Source organism: Microtus oregoni, unplaced genomic scaffold (assembly GCF_018167655.1).
Source record: "Microtus oregoni isolate MIOR12 unplaced genomic scaffold, Mior012 000006F_ref0000085, whole genome shotgun sequence".
In the NCBI taxonomy this organism is placed as follows: Eukaryota; Metazoa; Chordata; class Mammalia; order Rodentia; family Cricetidae; genus Microtus; species Microtus oregoni.
Window position 1 is genome coordinate 51,081,201 of NW_024543065.1, and position 26,510 is coordinate 51,107,710.

Here is a 26,510-nt window from a genome sequence, read left to right on the forward strand (position 1 = left end):
ATATGCCTGCATGCCAAAAGAGGGCACCAAATCTTATTATAGATGACTATGAGCCACCATGTGGTTGCTGGGAACTGAACTCAGGACCTCTGGAAAAGCAGTCGGTGCTCTTAACCACTGAGCCATCTCTCCAGCCCCCATATTTATTTTTAATAGTCTTTCCCTCTGTTTATAGATCTGTCCATGAACGTGACCCATGGCAAAAGCATATTGGCTGTCTGTGTAGGTGATCCCTTTTTTCTTCAGCCCATCTTAAAGCCTGTGTCAGAACAATTATTTCTACTCCCTGGTGAGATGGGCCCCTAGGCAAGGCTGGTGTCCAAATGATCCCCTTCTGGTCTGGAACCACCACTGCCCCCACATACCTGGCTCCTTCTTGATCGAAGCTGTTGCCATCCATAAAGAGATCTGCATCTCTGATAGTGAAAGGAATAGCTGTCAGGTCAGGTCACCTGCCCTGGTTGATGTCCAGCATCTCCAGGCAGTCATGGATGGGCTTTTCGGGGTCCTCATCTAGCAGTAGGGTGGTGGGATTAATGGCCAAGTATTTATTTTAAAAAGTCAGTATATTCTTATGTAGAAGAAAGGCTTGGTCCTGGGTCAGGTGGGCGTTAGACATCGAGCATTTGGTGGCATCTCTCAGCAGGACTGCCACAGCATGTGGAGCTATTACAGTTAGAACCTGGGCCAATGTGAACGTGTCTGCTTCTTTTACAAGAATCACAGCTGTGGCTGTGAGGACTCTTAAGCACCGGGGGGCGGGGTCATCCGGAGACTACATAATTCGGTCTCTTTGAGATGTAAGCTATCGGCCTTTGCCAGGGACCCAGGGTCTGAATCAAGATTCCTTTGGCAATGCCCATTCTTTCATAAACATAAAGGGCTTGGAGATATCAAGGAAAGTGATGTGGGGATCTGGCCCAGGACCTCTATTAAGTTCTTAAAGACCCATTCATATTCCTCAGTCCCGTCAAAGGGATGTTGCCCCCAGCCATAGCAGAGTACAGGGGTTTGGCCATTCCAACAAACCTAGGAAGTGCTTCAGTTGTTTTCTGGAGAAGCACTTCCCTTTTTTCGGTGATGAAGACAGTATGGAGAATCTGCTGACGGTCATTCCACGTGGGGAGATAATTGGAAAAGATAGATTAGAGAAATTAACAAATCAGGGCTAGTGCTGAAAGAGGGGCTGGTTCTGGTTCTTCCAGTTGTAGAGATCTGTGGTGGAGAAAGGGACATACAGACAATGATTGTCAGGAATGGCCATAGGAGAGCAAGGACTGAAGGAGGTGCCACCCCAGAACCAGAATCAGAGAAGTCAGGAGGGCAATATGGGACTCCCTGGTGGGTGCGGGGAAGAGAAAGAGCTGAGGTGGCAGGGAACGGCTGCAGGAGAGAAGATAGGCAGAGGTAGGGAAAAACTAGATGGTGGGGGAGGGGTAGGTGCAGACAGGGGCAAAGTGAGGCCTTGGTGGTGGGGACTAGGTGGCTAAGGTGGAGGTAGCGGTGAGAAAGGGAAAAGAAGGTGAAGGTGGTTTTTTGTAGGAGAAGGAATTCTTCCTCCTGTGAGTCCTGCAGAATTGTCTTCAGAGGGAGTTTGTTGTCTCTGCTACAGGCCCTGAAAATGTCCATCTGGTGATAACTGTGCTTAGCCACCTTGGACCATTTTGGACCATACTGGCCTTCATTCAAATTGTTCCAGCCCAAGGTAAGATGTATCCAGTCTGACCTGGGTGGCAGGCTTACAAAGGATGACATTAACCACTTGCCCAGGTGTGGTCGTTTGAATGTAATTGGCCCCCATAATCCCATAATCTGATAATCTCATAGAGAGTGGCACTATTAGAAGGTGTGGCTTTGTTGGAGTGGGTATGGACTTGTTGGAGGAAGTGTGTCACTGTGGGGGTGGGCTTTTGAGGTTTTATATACTCAGGACACCACCCAGTATGTCAATCAACTTCCTGTTGCCTGCAAGATGTAGGACAGTGGCCTATTTCTCCAGCACCATGCCTGCCTTCATGCAGCCATGATCCCCACCATGATAGACTGAACTTCTGAATTGTGAGAGAGCCCCCTCAATTAAATGTTTTCTTTATAAGACTTGCCATGGCCATGGTGTCTCTTCACCGCAATAGTAAACCCTAACAAAGAAACCAGGCTACTGAGAATCAAAAGTGCCCTGGCAGGGCCAGCCAACCCCGAGCATGGGACTCAGTTTTACTGAATGTTCAGAGGCAATTCTTGGTGATAGGATAATCATAATCCTTAACTATAGTGGGGTAAAGTTTATCAAAATTCTTTAGAACACTGGTTAGAGGGCCATTGGGCTTGTTAGTCTTATTACCCACACTGTCCATCAGTTCAGTCACCTAAAGTCCAAGATAAACTAATTAACACAGAAAGTACAAAAGGCAGAAAGAGGACAGTAAAAAATGAAACCAAAGACAAGACCAACAGGACACTGTGGGCACCTCAGCCATGTGTCCCATTTTCTGGAGGCCCCAGTGAGATTCAGACCACCCAATTGAATTCTAAACCCAGACCTTCACTCTAGGACTCCGGGGGTGCTGGGGGTTTGCCTCAGGAGGCACATGCTTTAAGATTCTCCAAGACTTTGGGGCTGCCTTCAGTTAGTAGACTGTAGAAGTGAACTTTCACATTGAGAAAAGCAGGTCTCCTGGTGAGTTATAGTCTGATTTTGTTTTGTGGGATCCCTACATGGGAGGTGGAGGGGTTCAGTGGAACCCCAATATTCTCCTGTCCCATGCCCATGTATCATATCAAAGTGGACCTGGCTACCAAGTCTTCCCAACATCTTAGTCCCTACCTGTTACAGAATATGGCTGGCATATCCATCCTCAACCCTAAAGTTCTCCAACCCAAGGGCTGGGCTACCCTTCCCCAAACTGCCCTTCCCTATATAATCCAGTCACTTTGGCTATGTGGCCCTTTTTAGTACCTTTTTTTGTACCCTTTTGGCCTCTTGGTCTCCTGGTTCTCCCTGCTCCCCTCCACCCTCTCCTCACATGGCCTGTCTCAGGGTCCTGTCCACTCTAGCCTCTCCCAGATGTCCCTGCCTCTGGCTATGCCCTCCTTCACATCCTCAATATCTTCTCCACCATCTAGGAGCAGTCATGTCCTCCATCTTATTTTTTTTTTAAATTCATGGAACAAATAATCAACCTGCATATTATTTAATGATACAAATCATTTCTGAAGGTTCTTTGTCCATAAATTAAAATATGTCCTTCTCATTATTATTAAGTCTATAATTTCTTGTAGATAAGGAGTTGTGGAGTATTGTGTAGAATTATGACCTCCATAAAGTTCTAGAATATCATGACTTTGTTGTTCTAGAATACCATTACCTGTTCCAGCAGGTGATAAGGAGAATGGAGGGAAACGTGATTGAAACAAGGAGTAAGGGGTTAATTCTATGAGCTACAGCTTTAGCAGTGTTTTGTGAACATCTCATAACCTGCTCTGCTTCGGGTGTTTTTTTTTTTTTTATAGAATTTAAGGGAGAGTCTCCAGAAAGCAATTTAAAGAGCAGAATCACATCCTCAACAGTGACAGGCAGATAAGAGTATACCCAGCCAGGTGTGGTGGCACACACCTGAAACCCTAGCACTAGGGAGATAGAAGCAGGCAGTCTCTGAGTTCGAGGCCAGCCTATTCTACAGAGTGAGTTCCAGGACAGCCAAGACTACACAGAGAAACCCTGACTTGGTTGGGTTATTTAAAAAAAAAAAAAAAAAAAAAAAAAAAAAAAAAAAAAGTACCCAATTGATATGGCCCAAAATTTCAAATTTTTCTCTTTTAGTTTAATTACTATGAAAGTTAAACATCCGTTTAAGTATTGACTAAATGAGCAGGAGAGAATGTCATCTACACACTGAAATACCTCAGGAAATTTAATCAACACCAGCTCAGGTGCTATGTCCTACTTGCAATAGTTAGTTCCTACTTTAAATTTCCCCCATATGAAGGGACCACTGATCAATCTATATTGAGTTATTCCTGCTTTGAGGAGAAATAAACAGGAAAAAAAAAACTAAGCTCTAGGGCAGCCAAGCCCTAGCTCTGGCTCCAGCAGCTTAGCCCCAGGCGCCATTCCATAGAACTCAAATGCTCCAGCAGAGGGCGCTCTCTACAGTCAGCTGACTCCAGGCAGCTGAGATGGCCTTGGGGACATTTGCAGCCAGAGGGCTCTAAAGTGCCATCCAGCAGCTTTGGGGTCCATTCTACCTACCCTTCCAAGACCTGCAGAAATATGTTCAACAGAAAGTTCTCTCTCTCTCTCTCTCTCTCTCTCTCTCTCTTTCTCTCTTCTTTTTTCTTTTTTGTGATTGGAGGTTTTGAGACAAGGTTTCTCTGTGTAGCCCTGGCTGTCCTGGAACTCACGTTGTAGACCAGGCTGGCCTTGAACTCTGAGATCCTCTACCTCTGCCTCCCAAGTGCTGGGATGAAAGGTGCATGCCACATTTCCCCCACAACCCAAGCAATACATTACTGTATTCCAGCTTACAAAATAACTGACAGGGATTTTATTATCCCCCTTTGTAGAACTTTTAAGACAATTCTGAAGCCATTTCTGACAACTCTCAGTACTTCACCTCCTCCCCTGGGAACCAAGGACATAACAGCCATGCATGCACATACTAAGATGTTGGGAACTTTCCATCTCCCTGAATAGGGGCGTGAGAACCCTTAGGTGTTGACTCAGTTACTGATGTTTTGACTTAGTCCCTGGGAAGGGGCAAAGTGACCCTCAGAAGTTTCCCTTGACCTCACCTGATCTGGCAACCACTCTCCACTCAATTATTGGTAATAGCCTTTTTGAATAAGCCAATCATAATAATTAAAGAACAACCCCCAGACACCCCTTCCTCCTGTGGTTTTTCCCTTTCAAAATAGCCTGTACCAGACATTCAGGGGCTTCTAGCCTCCCGACTGCTGGAAGACCCTGTCATGGCAGAATTAATAAAATCCTCATGCTTTTACATCAGCTGTGATATGAGAGATGGTCTCTTGGGGCGACTCCTCCTCCTTGGTGATTGGACTCTAGGGTCCAACATTTGGTTCTCTGACTAGGAAAATGAGTCTCTCCCAGACCCACTCTAGATCCAGTTGGAGATATGAATGAGCTCATTTTTATGTCTGTCTGTTTGTGTATTGTGTTTCTGTTTCTGTGTAATTGTGAATCAGTAATTTGAAAATTGTACCTGCACAGGGTCTGTATTGAAACAGGACCAAGAGAGGGGCAGATGTGTCCCAGACCTCTGGCCCTGAGCCCTGAAAGACGTTTCATGGGCATTTGTGGGAGGCGTGATCCTCCATCTGTATTTTGGATCTGTTGCCGCATGGCTTCTGATTTTAAGTCTATGTCTGTCTTTTTGCTCTTGTGTATTTTCAGTTCTGCACCAGAGTGGTGGTGAGAGCGCCAACTTCTGGTTTTGAATTTGTGTCTGTCTCTTTGTATTTTTGTTCTTGTGTATCAGTTTGTCTTTGATAAAATGGGACAACAATTAACTACCCCTTTGACCCTTCTTTAGATCATTGGAAGGAGGTTAAAGATCGAGCTCGTAATCAATCTGTGGAAATCCAAAAGAAATGCTGGCAGGTGTTATGTTCCTCACAATGGCCCACTTTTGAGGTGGGCTGGCCACGGGACGGGACATTTAACTTGGATACTATCTTACAGGTCAAGGAAAAAACCTTCCAAACCTGCCCTCATGGCCACCCAGACCAGGTTCCCTACATCATTACCTGGGAGAGTTTATCCAGAGACCCCCACCGTGGGTCAAGCCATTTGTCCCACCTGTAGGAACTCAGAACCTGGTAACGGCAGCAAGGCCATCATCAGCTCTCCTGATTGTGAAATTGGAGATGGCAGCAAGGCAGCTGCCCCTCCTCCAAGCCTTTTGTCTTCTCTTTCCTGTACAGCAACAACAAAGCCCAGAATCCAGGCACCTCTGATTCTTCCTGATACCCAGCCAAGCTCCTCCAGAATGACAGACTTCTCCCTCCCCAGACACTGAGTGCTGAAGTTTTCAGGGCTAGGGCCCAACCAGCGGGGCTCCTCAGGAATGGGTGTGGAGGAGGGAGAAGAAAAAGGGGAGGGATCTCCCAAACATTCCCCGTTCACTCAGACCCTCAGGCTATGCCTGGACTGTAGAATCTGTTCTGACTACCCACCAGCCCACTTGGAATCTCAATATGGCAGCAGGTAGGGGGTGGCTGACAGTCAAACACCACCAGTCTCTCTATCTCAGGGGGTTGGTTGTAAGGCATCCCACTCATTTGGCCATGGTAAGAGAGGTTCTTCAGGGGCCAGTTAGACCAACAGTTGTGTTTCTTAAGATTTACAGGCGTTTTACTCCCTTTGACCCAGCCTCTATAGGCAGCAGGCAGCGGGAGCTATGCCCCTCATAGAGCAGTCAGCACCAGAGATAAGGGGAAAGTTACAGTGGTTAGATTTAAATGAAGGGAGTAAGTGTTTCAGAAGCAGGAGGCAGAGAAAGTGAAAAGAAAGTGAGGGAGGCAGGAAGCAAAAGAAAGAGAACCAGAGGGATCATAAGCAAGAAAGAAATCTGTAAAGAATTTTGGCATCAGTGGTAGTAGAAAAAGAAGAGAAAAAATTAGTCTGATAGGGAGGCGAAAGAAGACAGCAGCTTCAAAGACTGCGCGCCTCAGCCCCTGACCTGGCCAAATGCAGACTTGTGCAACCACCACCTGGGCCCAGCGACAAGAAAACAAACCATAAAGAGGAGCGGCTCTGCAGCCGCAGAAAGAGACCCTTCCTAAAGCAGCTGCTGAGAAAGAGAGGGGTGGAGATCGGCACCGAGCACAGCCTACTACTGAAGCGTTGCTCTGCCCACCTGAAAGGCCTATGCAGCGGCCACGGTGACCATGCTGGAGCACAGCAGCCTGACACCCTCCCTTGCTTACGCTGTGCACCCAGGCTGGGTGTACGGGGAAAGAGGGGAGGGGTTCCCCCTCGTTGTGTCTAAAACATTTGATTGTGGACACAAGGGCTGAGCACTATATGTTAAAATAACCATTATCAGTGAACCACTTTACAAACTGTGAACTGTAAGGCTGAGGAAAAGGACCAGTGACTTTGAGTGTCTCAAGCCTTTATTAGAAAGAGATTTACTGACAAAGACAAAGGCCCAGATTAGCCTTTTTTTTTGTCTTTTTTTTATTGAGAAAAGGAGAAAAAAAACATAAACAAAAAACAAGTTTCCACCTCCTCCCAGCCTCCCATTTCCCTCCCCCTCCTCCCACCCTTCTCCCCCTCCTCCCACCCTTCTCCCCCTCCCCCCACTACTCTCCCCCTCCCTCTCCAGTCCACAGAGCAGTCCAGGTTCCCTGCCCTGTGGTAAGTCCTAGGTCCTTCCCCCTCCGTCCATATCTAGGAAGGTGAACATCCAAACTGGCTAGGCTCCCACAAAGCCAGCACATTAAGTAGGATCAAAACCCCGTGCCATTGTCCTTTGCGTCTCATCAGTCCTCATTGTTCACCATGTTCAGAGAGTCCGGTTTTATCCCATGCTTTTTCGGTCACAGTCCAGCTGGCCTTGGTGAGCTCCCAGTAGATCAGCTCCACTGTCTCAGTGGGTGGGTGCACCCCTCGTGGTCCCGACTTCTTTGCTCATGTTCTCCCTCCTTCTGCTCCTCATTGGGACCTTGGGAGCTCAGCTCTATCATATGACAAAAGCATTTGTTCAACTATGTTCATAGCAGTAATATTTGTAATAGCCAGAACCTGGAAACAACCTAGATGCCCTTCAATGGAAGAATGGATGAAGAAAGTATGGAATATATACACGCTAGAGTACTACGCTGCGGTAAAAAACAATGACTTCTCGAATTTTGCATGCAAATGGATGGAAATAGAAAACACTATCCTGAGTGAGGTGTCCCAGACCCAAAAAGAGGAACATGGGATGTACTCGCTCATAATTGGTTTCTCACCATAAATAAGGGTCACGGAGTCTACAATAGGTGAACCTAAAGAAGCTAAGTAAGAAGGTGAACCCAAGGAAAAACATATTGTTATCCTCTTGGCTAAGGGAAGTAGACCAAATTGCCGGGGAGAAAATTGGGATCTTGGGGGTGGGGTGGGATGGGGGTAAGGGGAGATGGGGAGAGAAAAGGTAGAAGGGAAGGAGGGAGGACTTGGGGAAACAGGAGGATTGGGATAAAGGAAGGGTGGATAGGGGAGCACGGAACCACAATTCTTAGTTAAGGGAGCCACTTTAGGGTGGGCAAGAGACTTGACCCTAGAGGGGCTCCCAGGTGCCCAAGATGAGGTTCCCAGTTAGTTCCTTGGGCAGCTGAGGATAGGGAACCTGAAATGACCCTATCTTAGAGCAATACTGACGAATATCTTGCATATCATCATAGAACCTTCATCTGGTGATGGATAGAGATAGAGACAGAGACCCACACCAGATTAGCCTTTTTGTTTTCACTCCCTGCTGTTCCCGAGTGTTGCAGGGAAAAGTAGGCTGCTCTCAGCCTTCGCCATGCCCACCTCGCTGAGGAAGCTGCCTTGGACACAGCCCAAGCCCAGGAACTCTGCTTACAGTAGCCCGCCCCCGAAGGCAGGGACTGACTGAAGTGAGGAGGGGTCCTGTAGGTGCCGGAGTCCAATTCCAAACAGCCTTCCCAAGCTGCTTGCAAGTGTCACAGAGAACAACTGCTCCCAGCTCTCAGACCGCAGCTTCAAGCAAATCTGCCCAAACAGAGCCTGTTATGGTGGTCCGAGCTGAGCAGACTTACAGATGGCAGCAGTTTCCTCAAAGAAGGTGAGCGCAAAGCGGGGGCAGCGGTGGAGATGGACAAGACATCATATGGGCAACAGCACTGCTGCCAGGGACCTCAGCCCAAATGCAGAATTAATAGCCCTGAGCAAGGCACTAGAGCTATCAAAAAGACAAAAAGTAAACATCTACATGGATAGCCGTTATGCGTTTGCCCACATGCACGGGGAGATACATAAGAGGCAGGGATTGTTAACGTCTGCGGGAAAGGAGATTAAAAACAAGACTGAAATCTTGGCGCTATTGAAGAAAATCGTATGGCGATAAGGTAGTCAAGCATGCTGCACTGGGCTCGAGAATATTGTCTCTGGTAGAGATACCAGATTCCCCAGAGTCAGAGGATTATTCCCAATACTCTGCCCAGGATCTAGAGACTATCCAGAAACTTAATGCAGACTTTCATGAACAACAAAAAGCTTGAAAGTATCAGAACAAAATCATGTTACCCAATAAGGATGCCTCTGAGCTGGTCGCCCAAATGCATCAATGAACTCATTTAGGGAAGGAAAAAAAAGATTAAATCTCTAACGAAAAAGACAGATTTTTTTTATATTCCAGGCCTTAACTCCCTCATATAGCAGGTAATATCGACTTGCATCCCCTGCACCAAGGTAAATGCAGGGCGTCAGAATGCCTCGGAGGGCATAAGAATAGGGGAGACTGACCTGGTACACATTGGAAAGACTTCACTGAGATAAAACCCTGAAAATATGGTAATAAATATCTCCTAGTTTTTATAGACACCTTCTCCAGTTGGACAGAAGTTTTTCCCACCAAACAAGAAATAGCTCAATTGGTGGTAAAGAAAATAAAGAAGAAATCTTTCTGAGGTTTGGCCTGCCCAAGGTAATCGGGATTGTTGGTAAAACTGCCTTGTTGCCCAGATAAGTCAGGATGTGAACAAGATTGGGAAAAATTACTGACCTCAGAGTTCAGGACAGGTCAAAAAAAAAAAAAAAAAAAAAGACCAGCGGGTAATGACTGGGCAGCCCCCCCCCCTTTTCCTTTGTCCTGTTCTGGGTCTGAAACCCCCTTTCAGGATCCTATGTAAAACAGTATATAATCCTAATGCTGTCCTTCCCAGACTGTTATCTATCCATCTAAACCAGCCCGGGCACCCGGAAATCTCCCATCCGTTCCAGAATTGTGACTCCTGGGATATATCTGGAGGGACGTGAGAAAAGCACAGCAAAATCTCCATAGCCAGAGCAGCAACCGCCAGCTCACACCTGTTTGCGCCGCAATCCACGCCTCCTCAAGCCCTTGCTTTGTTACTCCAACGCTTTTGTAACCCAAAAACTGACTTGGCAGGTTTCCTCACAAACCGGAGAGGTGGTATAGACCAACTCCAAAACAGTCCCTGATTTCTGTCAACTAGTAGCAGGACTAGCCTCCTGGGATATCCGAGATGCATATCCCCCACAGCTGCCCCTGGAGGCTGGCAGAAGATTTTCCCCTGTAGGAAATATTCGGGTGCGGGGTTCCAGAACACAGATGCCACTTGGGAAAGCTAGATTTGTATACTGTGGTGCCTGAAAATGTAAAACTACTAGGGATGCTTATTGAAAACCTAGTTCTTCCTGGAACTGGATAACTGTTTGTAAAAATTATACTTCCAAAGCAATGCTCCATGTGGAGCACAGGGACCTGTGACATCTCCCACACTTGTCTCCCAGGGGCAAGCAGCTGGACTGTCTCCATGGGTGTCAGTCCTGGGAAGGACTTGGGGCATGCGATGGTATTTCCCAAACAGGATACAGCAGCAAGATTTAGGTGCCACCTTCACCATTATGCTAAGGTAGAGAACCAAGTTCTATCTGACCAGGGCCTGCTGCTGCCAGCTGGACTAAGCTACTCTCCCCGCTTCTCTGCCGGCACCTCCCACCACCAGCCAAGGACTATTCAACCTTGTGCAGGGAGCCTTTTCCTTGCTAAATAGTACTGAGCCCAGCTTGACACAATCTTGCTGGTTATGCCTGACAGCAGGATCTCCCTATTATGAGGGAAAAGCCTCGTCTGGCACTTTCAACAATATTACCTCTCATACGTACTGTAGATAAGGGCAACAGAAAAAGTTAGCCTTAACATAAAAGCATGTTTAGGGACTCCAACCCCTCAGTACCTGTGTAACCTAACTCTCCCAAATCCCAAGACGACAGGAAACTGGTACCTAGTGCCCATTATTGATCTATGATGGGCCAGTAACATTGGTTTAACCCCTTGTATCTCTGATGATACTGCTAATTTCCATGTACTGATCCAATTAGTCCCCTTAATTTACTAATATCCCAGAATTGGGATATTTGACCAAATAAGAGGGGGAAATGTAGAACTTTAAGACAATTCTGAAGCCATTTCTGACAACTCTCAGTACTTCCCCTTCTCCCCTGGGAACCAAGGACATAAGAGCTATGCATGCCCATACTAAGATGTTGGGAACTTTCCATCTCCATGAATAGGGACAAAATAACCCTTAGGTGTTGACTCAGTTACTGATGTTTTGACTTAGTCCCTGGCAAAGTGACCCTCAGAAGTTTGCCTTTACCTCATCTGATCTGGCAACCACTCTCCAGCCAATTATTGGTAATAGCCTTTTTGAATAAGCCAATCATAATAGTTAAAGAACAGCCCCCAGACACCCCTTCCTTCTGTGGTTTTTCCCTTTCAAAATAGCCTGTACCAGACATTCAGGGGCTTCTAGCCTCCTGACTGCTGGAAGACCCTGGCATGGCAGAATTAATAAAAATCCTCATGCTTTTACATCAGCTGTGATATGAGAGATGGTCTCTTGGGGCGACTCCTCCTCCTCAGTAATTGGACGCTAGGGTCCAACACCTTTAGCACTGGCTCTGTTTCTATTAGTTTCTGTAAGTTTAAAATTATCAACATGGTTCATTGTTTAGGAATCAGTTGTAGTTGTTTCTCTGAATATTTTTGCACCTCTGGGCCTAACAAACATCTCAGTAATTGTTTGAAACACTCTGTCTCAAAGGGCCTGATTAGAACCCATGTTTATTTCCACTCTCCACGTTCAGTCTCAACCCCTTTGGCGAGGGGCCTAGCACCTCCCTCCTTTTCTCTGGTTCCTCACACTCACACAGCAGCAAAACACAGTCTGAGTTCAACCCCTCAAGGCAGAGCCGACTGTAGAAACCTCCAGCCTATGTTGTGACCTGTGTCACCCCTGTCTCCGTCCCTCAGAAACCCATACACTGTGCTATCAACTCACAGTCTTGTCTCCAGAAGATGCTTGGCAGCCCCCATTCCCAATCCTGATATACATTGATGATGAGCTCTTCCTGCGCTACAATGGGGACAGCAGAAGAGCAGAGGCCTGGGGGCCCAGGATCAAGGGACATGCAGGAGCTGAAACCTGGACACGAGAGACTGAGGACTTTCGGAAGAAGGAGGAGCAACTCAGGAGGATGCTGGCTGAAGTCATGAACCAGCAGGGCCAGAAAAAGGGTGAGTGTGCTGAGCCAGAGTTACACGGGTTCCATCTATGACCCCTGAGGCCTGATTCTGGGCAGGGCAGGGTCAGAACAAGGGTGAGTGTGCAGAGCCAGAAGTACACAGTTCCATCTATAACCCCGAGACCTGATTCTGGGCAGGGCAGGGCGGAACTTAATGGAGTAATGCAAAATGCTTCCATGGGCCAGAGCACTGGATAGTCTCTTTTAGACTGAAGTATCAGGGGAGCTTAGGTCAAAGGACAGCACAGTGACAGGTCCCTGCCTGGGGCGGGCCAGGCCTTCACATCCTCCAGGAAACCTTGGGCTGTGAGCTTCAGGGAAATCGGAGCACTGGAGGCTTCTGGCGCATTGGCTACGATGGACAGGATTTCCTCACCTTTGACCAGAAGACGCTCACATGGACAATGGCTATACCTTTCACTCAGAAGACCAAGACCTTCTGGGAGACACATGCACCCAGAGCTGATGAAGTTAAGACTTTCTTGGATGACATATGTCCTGCTCAGCTCCAAGGATACCTGGCTTCCATGAGGAACTGTCAGATGGATAAAGGTACTGACTGTCACCAGGGTTAGTTTCCAGCACCCAGGGGACATTCCTGTAGCCAAGAGGATCCTTCCCATGGTTCTTCTGGGAGTCTGTGTTCTCATTGGTGTGTAGAATTGTGGCACAGTCTAAGGTGGTGCCTGTAAGTTTGGGTGTAGGGTCTACTCCAGGGTCACTTCTGGGTCCCTATTGGAAAGGATGGGGTTCCCAGATATTGCCTGGATCTCACACCAGAACCAGATAAGAAAGCTAGATAAGAACAATTGGGCTTAGGTGGTAAGATGGAGTTATGCTTGTTTGGTCAGAAGGATCCAACTGTGGAGCTGAACTACAGACCCGAGACCAGGGTCCATTGCCCGGTGTTCTGCTTTTGTTTGAAAGGGTTTAATTTTCTTTTTCTTGAGACAAGGCTTCACTACATAACCCAGGCTGGCTTTCTTTTTTCTTTAAGTTTTTTTATTGTTTTTATTAAGCTATATATTTTTCTCAGCTCCCCTCCCTCTCTCTCCCCTCCCCTTCTACTATCTCCCATGGCCCCATGCTCCCAATTTACTCAGGAGATGTTGTCTTTTTTTTACTTCCCATGTAGTTTAGAACTATGTATGTCTCTCTTAGGGTTCTAATTATTGTCTAGCTTCTCTGGGATTGTGAATTGTAGGCTGGTTTTTCTTTGCTTTATGCCTAAAAGCCACTTATAAGTGAGTATATATAATATTTGTCTTTCTGGATCTGGATTAACTCATTCAATATGATGTTTTCTAGATCCATCCATTTGCCTGCAAATTTCAAGATGTCATTGCTTTTTTTTTTTCTTCTGTGTGTACTCCATTGTGTAAATGTACCATATTTTCCTTACCCATTCTTCAGTCAAGGGGCATTTAGGTTTCCATGTTCTGGCTATGACAAACAATGCTGCTATGAACATAGTTGAGCATATGTCCTTGTCGTATGATTGAGCATCCTTTGGACATATACCCAAAGTGGTATTGCTAGGTTTTGAAGTAGGTTGTTTCCTAATTTTCTGAGATATCACCATACTGATATCCAAAGGGACTGTACCAGTTTACACTCCCACCAGCAATGGATGAGTGTTCCCTTTATCCCACAACCTCTGCAGCATAAGTTGTCATCAGTGTTTTTTTTAATATTTATTTATTATGTATACAATATTCTGCCTGTGTGTATGCCTGCAGGCCAGAAGAGGGCACCAGACCTCATTACAGATGGTTGTGAGCCACCATGTGGTTGCTGGGAATTGAACTCAGGACCTTTGGAAGAGCAGGCAATGCTCTTAACCACTGAGCCATCTCTCCAGCCCTCATCAGTGTTTTTGATCTTGGACATTCTTACAGGTGTAAGATGGAATCTCAGAGTTGTTTTGATTTGCATTTTTCTGATGGCTAAGGATGTTGAGCATTTCCTTTAGTGTCTTTCCATCATTTTAGATTCCTCTGTTGAGAGTTCTCTGTTTAGACCTGTACCCCATTTTTTATTGGATATTTTGTTTTGGGGGGGTTTGGGGGTTTTTTATTTGTTTGTTTGTTTTTTGTTTTGTTTTTGACGACCAATTTCATCCGTTCTTAATATATTTTGGACATCAGCCCTCAGTCCGATGTGGGGTTGGTGAAGATCTTTTCCCATTCTGTAGGCTGTTGTTTTGTCTTGATGACCATGTCCTTTGCTTTACAGAAGCTTCTCAGTTTCAGGAGGTCCCACTTATAACTATTTCTCTCAGTGTCTGTTCTTCTGTGGCTATATTTAGGAAGTGGTCTCCTGTGCCAATGTGTTCAAGTGTACTTCACATTTTCTCTTCTATGATGTTCAGTGTGGTTAGTTTTATGTTGAGGTCTTTGATCCATTTGGACTTGAGTTTTGTGCATGGTGATAGATATGGGTCTATTTTTATTCTTCTATATGTTGATATCCAGTTTTGCCAGCACCACTTGTTATATGTGCTTTCTTTTTTCCATTTTATTTTTTTTTGTTTCTTTGTCAGAAATCAGATGTTCATAGGTGTGTGGATTGATATCTGGATCTTCAATTCAGTTCCATTGTTTCTCCTGTCTGTTTTTATGCCAATACCAGGCATTTTCAGTACAGTAGCTCTGTAATAGAGTTTGAAGTCACAGATTGTGATGCTTCCAGAAATTCCTTTATTGTACAGGGTTGTTTCAACTATCCTGGGTTTTCTTGCTTTTCCATGTGAAATTGAGTACCGTTCTTTGGAGGCCTGTGAAGATATTTGCTGGGATTTTGATGGGCATTGCATTGAATCTGTAGATTGCTTATGGTAAGATTTCCATTTTTACTATGTTAATTCTACCTACCAAAGAGCATGGGAGATCTTTCCATTTTCTGATGTCTTCAGTTTCTTTCTTTTTTTTTTTAATGAGTTAAGGTCTCTCTTTTTTTTTCTTTTAAAAATTTTTATTTATTATGTATACAGTGTTCTGTCTGCATATATGCCTACTCGCCAGAAGAGGGCGAGATCTCATTACAGATGGTTGTGAGCTGGGAATTGAGCAGTCTTTGCTCTTAACCTCTGAGCCATCTCTCCAGCCCCCAGTTTCTTTCTTCAAATATTTAAAGTTCTTGTCATACATGTCTTCTGCTTGTTGGTCAGAATTACTCTGACATATTTTATGCTCTTAGTGGCTATTGTGGGTGATGTTTCTCTGTTTTCTTCCTCATCCCATTTATCATCTATGCAAAAGAGGGCTACTGATTTTTTTTGAGTTAATCTTGTATCCTGCTACGTTACTGAAAGTATTTATGAGTTGTTGAAGTTCCTTGGTAGAATTTTTGGGGTCACTTATATAAACTATCACATCATCAGCAAACAGTGAGAGTTTGACTTCTTTTCTGATTTGTATCCCCTTGATCTCCTTTTGTTGTCTTATTGCTCTAGCTAGAACCTCAAGAACTATATTGACTAGATATGGAGAGAGTAGACAACCTTGTCTTGTTCCTGATTTCAGTGGGATCGCTTTCAGTTTCTCTCCATTTAGTTTGATGTTGACTGTTGACTTGCTGTATATTACCTTTATTATGTTTAGGTATGTTCCTTGTATGTCTGCTCTCTCTAAGACCTTTATCATGAAGGGATGTTATATTTTGTCAAAGGCTTTTTCAGCAACTAATGAAATGATCATGTGGTTGTTATTTTTCAGTTTTTTATATGGTGGATTGCATTGACAGATTTTTTTGTGTTGAACCATTCCTGCATCTATGGGATAAAGCCAACTTGATCATGGTGGATAATTTTTCTGATGTGTTCTTGGATTCTGTTTGCCAGGGTTTTATTGAATGTTTTTTTGCATCAATGTTTATGAATGAAATTAGTCTGTAATTCTCTTTCTTAGTAATGTCTTTCTGTGGTTTGGGTATCAAGGTAATTGTAGCCTCATAAAGAGAGTTTGGCAATATTCCTTCTGCTTCTATTGTGTGGAACAATTTGAGGAGTATTGGTATTAATTTTTCTTTGAAAATATTGTAGAATTCTGTGCTGAAACCATCTGGTCCTTGGCTTTTCTTGATTGGGAGACTTTTTATGACTGTTTCTATTTCTTTAGCAGTTATAGGTCTGTTTAAATTTGCTTATCTGGTCTTGATTTAATTTTGGTAAGTGATATTTATCCAGAAAGGTGTCCATTTCCTTTAAGATTTCCAATTTTATGGAGTACAGGTTTTTGAAATATGACCTAATGAATCTCTGGATTTCCCTGGTGTCTATGGTTATATCCCCCTTTTCATTTCTGATTTTATTAATTTGGATATTCTCTCTCTGCCTTTTGGTTAGTTTGGATAAATGTTTGCCTATTTTGTTGATTTTCTCAAAGAACCAACTCTGTCTCATTGATTCTTTGTATTGTTTTCTTCATTTCTATTTTGTTGATTTCAGCTCTCAATTCCATTATTTCCTGCTGTCTAGTCCTCCTGGGTGAGTTTGCTTCTTTTTGTTCTAGTGCTTTCAAATGTCCAGTTAACTCACTAGTGTGAGATTTTTTTTCCAACTTCTTTATGTAGGCATTTAGTGCTATGAACTTTCCTCTTAATACTGCTTTCATTGTGTCCCATAAATTTGGGTATGCTGTGAGATCGTTTTTGTTAAATTTTAGGAAGTCTTTAATTTCTTCCTTTATTTCTTTCTTGACCCAGGTGAGCATTGTTTAATTTCCATGCATTTATGGGCTTTCTGGAATTAGTTTTGCTGTTGAATTCTAATTTTAAACCATGGTGATCCAATAAGATACATGAGGTTATTCCAATTTTTTTGTATCTGTGGAGGTTTGTTTTGTTACCTTGTCTGTGGTCAATTTTTGAGAAGATTCCATGAGGTGCTGAGAAGAAGGTATATTCTTTTATGTATGGATGGAATGTTCTATAGATGTCTGTTAAGTCCATTTGGGTCATCACATCTGTTAGTTCCCTTATTTCTCTGTTAAGTTTATATCTGACAGACCTGTCCAGCGGTAAGAGTGGGATATTGAAGTCTCTATTAGTGTGTGGAGTTTAATGTGTGATTTAAGCTTTAGAATTTTTTCTTTTACATATGAGGGTGTCCTTGTATTTGGGGCATCAATGTTCAGTATTAAGATTTCCTTTTGATGGATTTTTTTCTGTGACTAATAAGAAATGTCCTTCTTTGTCTCTTTTGATTGATTTTAGTTTGAAGCCTATTTTGTTAGATAGTAGGATATCTACACCAGCTTGTTTCTTAGGTCCATTTGATTGGAAAATTTTTTTCCAGACCCTTTACTCTGAGGTGATGTCTGTCTTTGAGGTTAAGGTGTGTTTCTTGAATACAGCAGAAGGATGGATTCTGTTTTTGTATCCAATCTGTTAGCCTGTGTCTTTTTATAGGTGAGTTGAGTTCATTTATATTAAGGGATATTAATGGCCACTGATTGCTAGATCCTGTTATTTTAGGTTTTGTTGTTGGTCATGTTATTGTATGTGTTTTCCCCTTCTTTGGGATTTGCTGCTGTGAGATCATCTATTGTCTGTGTTTTTATGGATGTAGCCATCCATCCATTTTCCTTGGGTTGGAGTTTTCATTCTAGAACTTTGTGTTGGGCTGGGCTTGTGGCTAGGTATTGGTTAAATCTGGTTCTTTCAGGGAATATCTTGTTTTGTCTGTCTATGGTGATTGAAAGTTTTGTTGGGTATAGTAGTCTGGGCTGGCATCTGTGGTTTCTTAATGTCTGCATAACCCTTCACCAGGACTTTCTGGCTTTCATTGTTTCCATTGAGAAGTCAGGTGTAATTCCTATAAGTCTGCCTTTATATGTTACTTGACTTTTTTCTTTTGCAGCTGTATTCTGTATGTTTAGGGTTTTAATTATTGTGTGGCAAGGGGTCTTTTTTTGGATCCAGTCTATTGGTTGTTCTGTAAGCTTCTTGTATCTTCATATACATATCTTTCTTTAGATGGGAAAGTTTTCTTCTATGATTTTATTGAATATGTTTTCTGTGCCTTTGAGCTGGAGTTCTTCTCCTTCCTCTATACCTATTAATCTTAGGTTTGCTATTTTCATAATGTCCTATATTTCCTGGATATTTTGTGTTAAGCTTTTGTTAGATGTAATGCTTTCATTGACCAATGAGTCTATTTCCTCTATTGCATCTTCAGTGTTTGAGATTGTCTTTTCCATCTCTTGTGTTCTGCAGTTCATGCTTGTGTTTGTGGTGCCTGATTGTTTTCTCATAATTTACGTTTCTATAATTCCCTCTGTTTGTGTTTTCTTTATTGTCTCTGTTTCGGTTTTCAAGTCTTTAATCATTTCTTTTATCTTTTTGATTGCTTTTTTGTTTTCCTTAATGGATTTATTGATTTCTTCCAATTTTTTCTTTGTCTTTTCTTCCATTTCTTTGAGAGAATTTTTCATTTCCTCTTTAAGGGCCTCAAACATTCTCCTAAAGTTATTTTTTAGGTCATTTTTTTCTGCTTCATCTATATTTGGGTGTTCAAGTCTTGCTGTTATAGGGCCACTAGTTTTTACTGGTGTTGTTGTTCTTTGTGGTGTTGAGTGTGTTCTTACCTTGTCTACCCACCTTTTCCTCTGATTGGTGTAGTTGGTGATGTCTGTGTCTCTGGTGATCAATCTTCCAGGTGCCAGTGGATCCAAGGCTCAGATGGTTGCTCCTCATGGTGCAGTCAGGGCCATGGTTTCAGTAACCCTGGAGGTCACACGGTGTTCCTGGAGGTCACTCAGAGCACCCTGGGGTCACTCTACAGTACAAGGGGTTGTTCAGGCCTGCTCCCATAGAGGTTGTTTGCTTGGGGCTGGTTCCACTGAAGTTGTTTCCTTGGGTCTGCTCTGGCAGAGGTTGCTGGTTCAGGCCTGCTCCAGGGGAGGTTGCTGCCTCAGACTTGCTCTGGCTGTGGTAGCTGGCTCAGGCCTGCCCCAGTGGAGGTCACTGGCTCAGGCCTGTTTCTGTAGATGTCCCTGACATGGGCCTGGCCCTTGAGGAGGCCCGTGGCTTAGGACTGGTCCCACAGAGTTCTCTGGCTCAGGCCTGCTCCTTTGGGGGTCCCTGACTCATCTCACCACTCACCAGCTCTTCCTCATTTTCCCCTAGGCTCCCCAGAAGTGAAGGTGACCAACAGGACATATCCAGTGGGCAGGATCACCCTGACTTGCCGGGCTTTTAATCTATGTCCTCCTGTGGACACCCTGACCTGGCTTCAGGATGGGAAGCCGGTACAGCAGCAGATCTTTGGGCCTAGGACCATCTTGCCCAGTGGGGATGGGACCTACCAGACCTGGGCGTCTATTTGGATTCTTCCTGGACAGGAATCAGAGTTCACCTGCTACCTGAGGCACTATGATATGAAGGTCCCTGCTGCCCCTAGTAAGAAAATGAGGCAACAATCCGCCTCAGGGGGAAGGAGGCAGGGGCGGGAAGGATCCATAGGTCACACAATAACCAGTGATACTGCTAGCCCGGCTTCTGCCTCAGCTGTATCTGCACTCCCCATTGTGTTGGTGGTGGTGCTGGCTAAGGACTACTGAAGCTAGAACACCAAGGACAGAAAACTGCCAGGTAAGGAGCCCATGTTGGGCTTTCTCCTCTTGCTTTTCACTAGAGACAGAACTATTTTTTCTTCTCTCCTTTGCTGCTGAATTAGGAGGGAAGTGGGTAAGCCTTTTCTTGCATCCGTTACATCCTGGAGACTACTGAGGAGCCAGGCCAAGCAGAAAAAGGGCAGTGTCGATCAAAAACCAAACAACCCTCTCTCACAATAAAGAGAAAGAACATGGTTATTCTGCAGTCAGATAGGACTGACTAAGGCCTAGGAACACAGATCTGTCTCCCCAAAAACCATGTTCCAATGCATTTATCACCTGATGAAATCTTCAGTCAAGATATTTTTCAAATACATTAGTGGAAACATCAGGTAGATGGGGTCCAGCAAGGAGAGGCAAGTATCTCATGACATTCTAGTTGGTAGAAGCTACTGATCCCTTGATACATTTCAAAGGCTTCACCCATTTGTCAAAAGGATAGCAGGTCAGACTCAGAGGTCCACTAAAGATAGCCCTAGGATAACAAGCAATATTCTAAATCTTTACTGTCAGGGAGTTCTCATCAGTCCCTTGGGCTCTAATATTGCTGTGTCTTTGTGTGTGTATATGTGTATGTGAAACATGTTTTGTGTGTATGTGGTGTATGTGTATGTTTGTGTGTATAGTATATATGTGTGTGTTTGTGTGTATGTGTATGTGCACTGTATGGGTATGTGCAATGTGTGGATGTGTGGTATATATGTGTGTGTATGCAGTTTGTGTGTGTGGTGTGTTGTGTGTCCGTGTGGTGTGTCAGTGTGGTGTATATATGTGTATATATGTAACATGAACGGGGCCTGCTTGTTGGGGTTTCTGTCCTGCCTGGTACCCCAAAACTGTTTAGCCCCAAAGAAAATCACACATATAGGTCTCCATAAATTATAAGCTGATTGGCCATTAGCTCTAGCCTCTCACTGGCTGACTCTCACATCTTGATTAACCCATTTTTCTGATCTATGTTAGCCATGTGGCTCAGTACCTTTTTTCAGTAGGGCAGGTCACATCCTGCTGCTTCGGTGGTCTGGGCAGGAGTGGGAATCAACTTCCTCCTTCCCAGAATTCTCCTGTTCTCATTGCATCATTTTTACTTCCTGTCTGGTTTCCCTCCTATATTTTCTGCCTGGCCAATCAGCATTTATTTAAAACATGATTGACAGAATACAGACAATTCTCCCACACCATATATATGTGTGATGTATTGTGTGAGGATGTATGTTGTGGTATATATGCGTGTGTTGTGTGTGTATATGCAGTTTGTGTGTGTGGTTTGTCATGTGTGTGTTTGGTGTGTCTATGGTGTGTATATGTGAATGTAGGTGTATGACATGTGTGTGTGGTATATGTATACGTATATGCAGTATGTGTGTGGTGTATGTGTGTTTGTGGTATGTGTGGTGTGTGTAGTGTATGTGTATATGTTTGTGGTGTATCTGTGTATGTGGTGTGAGAGGGAGCACATGCCAAGATGCACATGCAGAGGCAAGAGGATAACTTGGTAGAACCTGTTCTTTTCACCAAACTTTATGGGGGACCTGGGAATCCCACTCAAATCATGGCCTGAGCCACAAGCACCTTTACCCATTCAGTTATCCCCCTCAGCCTGTACTACTTCAAATACTCTTTTTAAAAGCAGAGGAATTATTAATGACAGGATAGAAAAAACTAGGTCACACTTGTGAGGAATTAAGGTTTCATGGGCCTTGGAGGGGCCTGACCAAATCCTACTTCACAGTCAGAAGAAGAAATGCAATCTTTGGAGGAGTTGCTTGTAATAACTTCCATGCTGTCTCAAAAACGTGACTATTATTTAATTCTAATCTTATTGGATACCCTAAATACCTGTTGACTGTGCTTTAACCTGTTCCTTGAATTTGACATGCTCCCCACCCTATAGATTTGACTCAGACCTGGTATGAATAAAATATTCTGCCAAATCATTTCTAAATGCTCAGTCAAGTTCCCAGGTAATCAAAATTTCTCTGGAAATCCCTCAACCCTTGAAAAAAGCCTAGTCTTGCAGTTTGGGGCTCATATACAGCCCACCTCCTCCAGTGTTTGATGCTTTTTTTTCAAACCTCTGCTTTAGAGAGAGAGCCCTGTCTGATAGAAAATACAGCTCTCTTAATTTGACCAAAGAATTTTTTTTAATATTTATTTATTATGTATACAATATTCTGTCTGTGTGTATGCCTGCAGGCCAGAATAAGGCACCAGACCCCAATACAGATGGTTGTGAGCCACCATGTGGTTGCTGCAAATTGAACTCAGGACCTTTGGAAGAGCAGGCAATGCTCTTAACCTCTGAGCCATCTCTCCAGCCCCTTGACCAAAGAATTTGACTAATTGTCTCTACTCTTGTTCAGCAGGATAAACTATTGGAGATCCCAGTGAGATCAAGACCCCCAACCCACATTCCGAAGCCAGACCTTCAACTCCAGGACTCGAGGACCCAAATCCTGCCTTGGAAGGTGCACACCTTGAAGATCTTCCAAGACTCCAATGCATACTTTAGGTTTGGTAGATTGTTGTAGTGAGCTGTGGCACTAAAAAGAAACCAGGAGCGCTCCATTGGTGAGTCATAGAAGGCAGCTCCTTCTATGTCAGCATTTCTCAACCTGAGGGTCTTGACCACTGAAAAACACATATTTCCAATAATCTTAGGAGCTGACAGCCCACCCAGCAGCAAAATTATAGTTATGAAGTAGCTACGAAAATAAATTTATGGTTAGGAGTTCCTAAGACCCTCATAAATCTATGCTTCCTGATGGTCATGAACCACAGGTTGAAAACCCCTGTTCTATGGCATAGATGTACTGTTTCTGATGGGATCCTGTCTAGGGACAGAGAGGTACCTGATGAGGCATAAGAACTCCTGTCTCGAGCAATAGCAAGGCGTTTGGGGGTGTTAGTGTATTATTCTTGGTCACCTGTGTTTTGTTCTGTATGCTGTTTCTCTCCTGCCCAGGGCACTAGTGAAAAGTGACTCTGCCCACCTAGTTCTGGCTTCTGGGGACCAAAGAGGATATCTGAAAAGCCAAGTTAAATGTATGAATGAAGGTGGGCATCACACGCTTTGTTTCTGACCAGTCTCTTTTGGCTACATGAATGTTCTCTGTACTGTTTAATGGTTTTGATTTTTGCTGACTCTGTCCCTTGAACATTATGTGTTCTATGGTTTCATTTTTGCCCTATCTGTGTCTTTAACTCTTCTGCCCCGCCTTGCCCCCCTCCACCTGCTACAGCAGCAGCCAATGAAGCCCAGAGAAAACTTTGTTTTCCTTTCCTGGGTAGGCTGCTAGGTGCAGGCTTTGGACCCACATGCATAGCCAGGGCAGGCAGATGGACGGCAAGGACGAGAAGGGCAAGGTGAGAAGCTGGATGAGCAGGTATTGGAAGCCAGGATCTGGAATCTGCTCCAGCACTTGTGGTTACCCCACAAACTCCCCAAGGGTGAATCCTAATGGATCCTTCCTGCCTCCTCACCCCAGGAAAACCACAGCCGACAAAGCGGGGAGGGAGAGGTACACCCGCAGGGGAAGATGGGGCAGTGATCACTTTGGTTGTTTGCCTTGACTGCTGTTTCTGCTCTTGGGTTTCTCTGGCCCCTCCTACTGGTTAGTGAATTGAATTCAGCAAGGATTCAGGGGTGTTTTTTTAGATACAGATACTATTGAAATATCATTTTACACTGCTCTGCTTTACGGGAAAGCTGGTTGTGAAGTTCGGCTATCGCTCCTGCTTCTCTAGACCCAAGCACATTTATTTAAAATTATTCTATCTGCTCTATAATCCTTCTATGAGACACCTGATTTTATGACAAAAAAAATAGAACAAAACAGCCCCCAAAAAGCAGGGCAGTGGTGGCTAACATCTTCAATCCCAGCTCTCAGAAGGCAGAGACAGGTAGATCTCTGAGTTAAAGGCCAGCCTGGTCTACAGACAAGAGTTCAGGGTACCAAAAAAAGAACAAAAATAAAAAGAAATTCGGAGGGAAATGAGGATTTCAAAAATGATGTCCCGCAGGGAACTCTAGAGCAAAGAGAGCATCTTAAAGTTTGTCTTGCCTCCAAACAAAGGCACTGACTTTGGTAATGTGCACAGCCTCTAGCTGAGTCTACAGGATTGTGAACTACAGCAGCCACCTCAGTGAATGTTTTCCTTTATAAGCAACGGTCATGGTGCCTCTTCACAACAATAGAAACCCTCACTAAGATAGAGGCTGGTACCAAGGATTGGGGTATTGCTGTAATAGACCTGATCAGACTTTTGTTTGAAAGAATATAGACCTTGTGTCTATGGAATAGAAAAGCACTGGAATGTTTTAAGTGCTACTTAATGGGGCATACTAGTAGGTGCATGGGAGACAGTGGTGCTGAGTATGATTTAAGCTGTGGGGGGTGGGAGGGCTGGCTCAAGAGGCTTCAGAGGAGAAGCGCTTTAGTATGTGACCTAGAGATTGTTCTTGTGATATTTTGGTGAAGAAAGTGGTTGCTTTTTGCCCTTGTCCAAAGAGTCTCTCTGAAGAGCTTTGGATTAATTTCATTGACCAAGGAAATCTCAAAACAGCCCAGTATAGACCCTGTCATGTGGTTATTAGTGGTAACTCTAATGAAGATTTATAATGAAAAGGAGCAAGCTGAGCAGAGGAAACTACAAAATGTAAAATTTTAAAGAGAAAAGAAACACCAAAAAATGGAATGGAACTAAGTCCTTTGTTCAAGGAGATAAACAGATTAAGAAATAGAATAAAGGAAGTGGTAACTTCAAGACAAGATCCCAACTAGTTAAATTTCCAACTTGTGAAAAGAAATTAAAGAAAAGCTTAGAACTGGGTGTGGTAGTGCATGCCTTTAATTCCAGCACTGGCAGAGGCTGGCGGATCTCTGAGTTTGAAGCCAGTCTAGTCTAACTATTGAAAACAGAAAGCTGATGAAGATGAAGCCAGGAGGTGGTGGTGCACACCTTTAATCCCAGCACTCAGGAGGCAGAGGTAGGCGGATCTCTGTGAGTTCAAGGCCAGCCTGGTCTAGAAGATCTAGTTCCAGGACAGGCACCAAAGCTACAGAGAAACCTTGTCTCAAAAAACCCCAAAAAGAAAAAAAATGAAAGAAGGAAGGAAGGAAGGAAGGAAGGAAGGAAAGGAGGGAGGGAGGAAGAAAGAAAGAGAAAGAAAGAAAGAAAGAAAGAAAGGAAAGAAAGAAAGAAAAAGCTGGTGAAGATGCAATTGTTCTGGCCACAGTAAACAGCAGGACTTGGCAACTTTGGTCACTGAGGCCAAGCCTGTGTCAGGGAAGTCCACAAATGGAGACCTAGAGAGGCCACTGTGGGATGCTGTGAAGGTGAAGCCTGGATTGCCTTGGGAAACCCAAAATGTTAGAGATGCCAGGGTTGTGGGATATCTACTGAGGAAATCTGCTAAAAGGGAGTGGAATCACCCAAGAAAAGGAAGTATGCTGTAGTCAACAAAGCTGAATGGGACTGGAGATCTGAAGAGCATTTTGACATCAGATATGGAGATACAGAGTTTGGAGTTTGTCCAGCTGGTATTTGGTCTTGTTGTGGTCCAGTATTTCCTCACTGTGCTCCCTTCCTTATGTTTTGGAATGGTAATGTATATCCTGTGCCATTATATGTTGGAAGTATGTGATCTGCTTTTTTTATTGTAATTTTACAGGGGATTACAATTAAGAAATTACATGAGTCTCAGAAGAGATTTTGAGACAAATTTGGTACTGTTAGAGACTGATTGGACTGAGTGCGTTTTTGCAATATGATACAGCTACAAGCTTTTCAGTAGGATGTGCTGTTTTGAAAGAAAATGATCCCCAAAGGGAGTGGCACTATTAGGAGATGTGGCCCTGCTGAAGGAAGTGTGTCACAGTGGAGGTGGACTATCAGGTCTTACATATGCTCAAGATACCACCCAGAGTCACAGTCCACTTCCTGATGCCTTCTGATCGAAAGGAAATCAACACCATGTCTGCCTGCATACTGCCATCTGCCCATCGTGATGACCAGAGACTGAACCTCTGAACTGTAAGCCGCCATCTCAATCAAATGCTTGATAAGTGTTGCCCTGACCATGGTGTCTCTGCACAGCAATAGAAACCCTAACTAAGACAAGGACTGTATGATAGGATGAAAGCCCAGTACTATGATACGCAGATACAGGTTATTTGTAGCAAACTATGCAAAAGCCGAGGACTGGCTCTTACTGCTGGATGTAGCTGGGGCACCAATGGCTACCGTGTTCCCTGTTAAATCCTGCTGGGCCAACAGCACACCCAGTCTAAACCCCTGCAGCAAGTTCAGTGATTCTAAGGGCTAATATTAAAATGAAAATGCTAATCAATTTAAAATTAAGTTTGAATCTTGGTCTTATAGAAGCTAATAACTTGTTCAAGACTCTTTAAAAAATAATTAAGGGGGGGCTGGAGAGATGGCTCAGTGGTTAAGAGCATTGCCTGCTCTTCCAAAGGTCCTGAGTTCAATTCCCGGCAACCACATGGTGGCTCACAACCATCTGGAATGAGGTCTGGTGCCCTCTTCTGGCCTGCAGACATACACACAGACAGAATATTGTATGCATAATA

The 26,510-nt window shown here is 44.1% G+C and overlaps 1 protein-coding gene across 3 annotated transcripts in view; it reads left to right on the forward strand.

The window, feature by feature from the left end:
* Positions 1-24,824, forward strand: part of LOC121450145 (MHC class I-like protein MILL2) — a 40,949-nt gene extending 16,125 nt beyond the window's left edge. Inside the window, exons 2-6 of one of the 3 annotated variants that reach the window (XM_041654929.1) lie at positions 1,613-1,705; positions 12,030-12,293; positions 12,578-12,853; positions 19,430-19,894; positions 22,281-24,824. In XM_041654929.1, coding sequence (XP_041510863.1) covers positions 1,613-1,705; positions 12,030-12,293; positions 12,578-12,853; positions 19,430-19,863 — 1,067 coding nt within the window. In that variant the 3' untranslated portion in view covers positions 19,864-19,894; positions 22,281-24,824. The remainder of the gene's footprint in view (positions 1-1,612; positions 1,706-12,029; positions 12,294-12,577; positions 12,854-19,429; positions 19,895-22,280) is intronic. The other 2 variants (XM_041654928.1, XM_041654930.1) reach the window with 2 other exon arrangements.
* The last annotated feature ends 1,686 nt before the right edge of the window (positions 24,825-26,510 follow it).